The sequence below is a fragment of the Triticum aestivum genome, chromosome 1D, assembly GCF_018294505.1.
Source record: "Triticum aestivum cultivar Chinese Spring chromosome 1D, IWGSC CS RefSeq v2.1, whole genome shotgun sequence".
In the NCBI taxonomy this organism is placed as follows: Eukaryota; Viridiplantae; Streptophyta; class Magnoliopsida; order Poales; family Poaceae; genus Triticum; species Triticum aestivum.
This window is the reverse complement of record NC_057796.1, coordinates 365,030,838-365,035,662: the sequence shown is the minus strand read 5'-3', so window position 1 is coordinate 365,035,662 and position 4,825 is coordinate 365,030,838. Positions and strand designations below refer to the sequence as shown.

Sequence of the window (4,825 nt, the reverse complement as noted above, 5' to 3'; positions counted from 1 at the left end):
GTTGATGACGACTCGGAGTAGGTTCTAGTTGCACCGTAGTAGTTTTTATCAAGTTGCACCGTAGTTCTATATATATGCTTTGAACTATGTACGCATTGTGAAATATCTATGTCTCGTTTTTTTATCTATGCATATGTTTTTATTTTAGTTCGGCGTATATATGTTGTTTGAGCGCGTGCGCGCTAAAGTTTGCACTGCCTGCTGGAGCTCCTCACGCGAGCTAAAGTTTACAGCGGCCGCTGAAGCCAGTGCTCCGCGCCGTGCAAAATCAGGCGTTCAGCACGCTGCATACGCTTTTTAGCGCACCGCGCGTTGGGCGGCTGTTGGAGATACTCTAAGAGGGCAAGAAAGATGCGTGTTTATGATTGTATCTAAATGTATAACTACGCAGCATGTCGTCTAATGAATTCCAATTTCAGTTTGAAATGATTTGCTTTTGCAGAATTTTGATTTTGAGGAGTTTTTTCAAAAAGAAGGAATATCCCCGGCTTCTGCATATTTTGGGGAGTTTTTTTCAAAAAGGAGGAATACTCCCGGCCTCCGCATATTTTGGGAGTTTTTTTCCGAAAAGAAGGAATACCCCGGCCTCTGCATTTTGTTTTATTCCTGATATTTGAGGAGGAACCTTTTGAGACACCGCATCAGATTAGAAGAACTCGCAAAAAAAATCAGATTAGAAGAATGCCACTCATCCAGATGGAAGATCATAACATGAAGAACGGCATTCGACCCAGAGGCGAGACTAAGGGGTTGTTCGGAAACCTCCCAGCTCCTAGAAATCCTGAGAGTTGTGGAGCTGGTAAACCGCCGCTCCACAAATTTCAACTACGACTCCACCTGCTCCGGAAGTGGAGCTCGGGAGCGGAGTACCTCCGAACAGGGCCTAACTATACATGAATTGAATGCTGCTCATCTACCATCAGTCCAGCATTTTCCATCGCGCACATACCAGCAGCTCCGGCGTTTCTCACCATACCCTCGCTCTAGCTCTATACAGATTACAGGCAAACATGATAGGCACGCACGTATCCGCGCCGAAGACAGTCATGGCGGCAGAAAGGAGCGGCGATGGTCATGGTGCGGCGGCCAACGCACGCCTTCTCTCGTGCAAGGAAGCAGGAGGGGCGCCGGCTGCGCCAGGAACGTCGGGTACCGCTGCCCCGGCATCACCACCGTCAGGTCCGGCGCCGCCGCCACGGCCTCCATCTGCAAACGCAGTGCAAAAGATAGACAATCATCAGGGATTGATTCAGGTTCAGGTGAGACAGCAGCGCGCCCGTACGCACGGCACGTAGTCATGCAGCTACTGCAGACACGAGCGCGACACGACGTGTACGTCCTCTTGCCACCACTGACACGGCGCACGTGAACCGGACGCACGGCCGCGCATGAGCAGAGCACAAGGAAAGCAGCATGCTCGCGGAAGCCAGAATCTTTCTTTACTCACCTTGGGCGGAGGCGCGAGCTTCTCCGGCGAGCCTTGGTCGCGCGGGTGCCGGCCGGGGTGCGAGTGCGACGGCTGGGCGCGGCGCCCGTGGGCGTCGCCGTCGCCGTCGTCGCGGGAGCCCCGGGAGGCCGCCCAGCCGGGCTTGATGAGGTGCTCGAAGATGGCCATGAGGAGGAACATGGCGACGAGGATGGCGGTGGCGGCGAAGCCGAATGAGATGGCGCTGGCGTTGGTGGAGGACCCGAGGTCCTTCATGGAGGAGGCGCCGTCGTCCCGCGCGTCGCCCGACGGGGTGGCGGCGGCGGCGTCCCCCGTCCACGGCCTTGACTGCTGCCCCGCGAAGCTGCTCATGGCGATCGAGCTAGCCGACCGATCGCTCGCTCGCACAGCTCTTCCCGTGATCTTGGCTCGGTTCTTCAGTTGTGCTAGCTCCACCGCCTAGGCAGGGGAAATGCGGGCACCAAACACGGCTGAGTTCACCGTGCCCTTCCTTATCTGTTCGCCATGCGCATGTGACCCCCCTGAAGACGCATCACGTTCTACATGTGAAGAGGTAGAAAATTATAAGAAACTTGCGGCACGTCTGGCACCTTCCACTCTATGGCATTTGTTTTTTGCGTAAGCAAGATCTGGTTGGATAAGGACTCTGGTGTGGCAATCCGAACCAGGTGTCCAGAATTGGCAACTGCAATGCCATCACACCACGTACACGCATACTAATCACACTGCTACGGAAGAAACTAAAATGCAGAGTAGTAGCTTGTTTCTGTCTCTCATCAAGTCAAGAATAAAGCTAAAAAGCATACAGAAAAAGGAAAAGAGCAGGGAAGCACAAGGACGGGCTGAAACCCAAGTTACAGAAGCAAGTACTCATTCTTGAACCCCGGGGAGTCAGGAACACCAAATTGCAGGCAAAAGAAGCTCACTTTTAGTAGTACCACCTCCCTGCAGCTGCCAAGAAGCATCAACTGCCTGTTTGCATCCAGTCCTCGAGCCAAATGCCAAGAACCAACCCTACAAGACCGAGGAGCAATATAGCTTGGATATAGTACGTCTCTCTCTCTCTGTGTGTACTTAAAGGGAGGAGATCTCACTCGGGCAATGGTGGTGGTGGGGAGGGGAGGAGTGGTCAAGAGGGGGAGGAACAAAAGGAAAAGGTGGGAGAACAAAAAGAGCGTGGGCGGGCTTGGGGGCTGCCCACCTTCTTCTACAGAGATTCAACAGCCTGATGATGCGCATGAGACTGCTGCAAGAGAGAATGGTGCAGAAAAATAATCACAGAATCATGTTTGGGCTGGGCACCTCAAATCAAAGCAGCGGCTCCTCATCCCCATGCACATCAACCACATGACCCTACGACCATTGTAGCAGATTGATTTGCAGTAGAGCAGAGTAGAGGAGGAAGAAAGGAGATGGAAATGATACACAAGGGGGCCAAGGAAAAGGCAAAGCTAGAGAGAGAAAGGGAAAGAGGCGCATGAAAAGAATAGATGGAGGTCCGGCTAGGTCTTTGAAAGTCAGTGTCAATAATGGGGGTGCGTGTCAGGCGGCTCAGGTAAGATGGCAGGATTGCACTGCTGCTCCTGCTGGAACGCGCCCGTTTCTATCTACCCGGCACCGCATCTTGGCATGTGAACCGTGATGTGACACGACATGAGGAGGAGCAATTCACAAAGCGATTTCGTGCCTGTTCAGAAATTGGCAAGGCATTTGGAAGGGGAGGGAACCAAGGAGATGGGATGAGAGGAATGGGGGGAAGCAAAGCACATCCCTTTGCTTGCAAGGTGAAAAAGAAAGAAAAACCCAATGGCAGGGAGCATTTGTTTGTTGCTACGGGCAAGCAAGAGATGCGTCCCTCGTAGAAGTATTATTAGTATTATTCTGCAAGTGAATGTATGTGTGGTGTGCGGACGACAGGGAGGCGTGGCCTTTTGAGGCTCCAAGGCAGCGGGGGTCCTACTGCTCTACTGCAACCACATGACCATTGTACTCTCTCTGCATTGAACCATTGTACACTCGGTTGTACAGGCTGCTCTCCATCTGAATCCACTCCAACATCAGATGGTGTACTGATTTCCAAGATAAGTGCACTGCATGGTCTAATTATCATCATCAGTGTGTGTCTATGATAATATACAGTATAATCTTATTACTAATTGAGCGTTTTAAGCCACTATGGTGCAATGCCACTGGCCTATTCCCTAGCATGATGCATCAGTGTGCATGGATGGGTACAACGCAAGATAGGCTGTCTGCTGCGCGCAAAGGGACATGGCACGAGCCCGGCCACCTGGGCTGCCACATGGGACGGAGTACCCGTCCCCAACATGCCATTTAACTATGTCTGAGGAAGTAATTGTCTGGTACCCCAGGCCAGGCCCCAACTCCTAACCAACATTCAACTAAATTTTGGATAACATGTAGGGAATCCATCCAGTGTGATAAAAAAAACAAATCTAGCTCTAGCCAGTTTGATATGTGGGTAGCGTACGTACGTGCCGTCAAGCCTTGGTCTTCGACTCCAAATTCTTCAGTTCCGCGGAAGAACTGTGCAGTAAGATATTGTATAATCCTTGGAGCCCATGCGTTCAGGTGCGCCAAATCTCGCATAGGATCCTCCCGGCAGGCAGCGGATCCGCCAAAAAGCTGCGGCAATCACCGGCGGAGCGGCTGAATCTACCCGTCTTCCCCCGCTTTTCCGCATGGTAGTCTGCACTGCGACGATCGTATCGCGGTGTCATCAGTGTATCTGTAGTAGTACTACAACGGATGCGCTGTGTCTACCGGTAAAAGCGAGCGCTACTATGATTGGCACAGCGACTTGGGCGATGTTCAGCTGGTGACTGATGATTAGCGTCCATGGAGGCGAAATTACGTTCCTTCCTTCCTTATGACTCACAGCATTATTTTCCCCCGTGCAGACTTGCTTTCTCCTGCCCCCTCCCCCTGAGCAACATCGAGCCTATCTGGGATAAAATAAGGGGAGGCTATTGTGTAATCTCATAATCTTGCCTCTAGAGCGAATAATCTTGCCTCCAGAGCGAGTAATTTTGGGTTCAGTTGATTTTCAACCTCAGCTTTGCAAACTTTGATTCTCCAAAGCTTCCGACCAGTCACGTATGGGATAAATATACCCATACCGGGAAAAGTCGTCTGTGAATGTAATGAATGAATCAAAACCATCCACGACTTAACATTAAGGGGTCCACATTTGTAGGTGTGAATTAATTCTAAAACCCCAATGACTCTTACTGCTCTTTTCTTAATTGTATTTGCGAATTTTTCTTTAATGCAATCGACACATTTTTCTACATCCGAGAAGTCTAATGGGAGGAGTATTTCATTAACTAAGCGTTCCATCCCCCTCACCCCCCCCCC

At 51.2% G+C, this 4,825-nt stretch overlaps 1 protein-coding gene across 1 annotated transcript; it reads right to left on the bottom strand.

Annotated features, from left to right (window-relative positions):
• Nucleotides 1–668: 668 nt before the first annotated feature.
• Nucleotides 669–2,632, bottom strand: LOC123182099 (uncharacterized; the record flags this gene model as incomplete). Its single annotated transcript, XM_044594563.1, is given in 3 exon segments — nt 669–1,206; nt 1,448–1,986; nt 2,374–2,632. Coding segments are annotated over 2 exon segments (513 nt in total). The 3' UTR covers nt 669–1,044.
• Nucleotides 2,633–4,825: the final 2,193 nt, after the last annotated feature.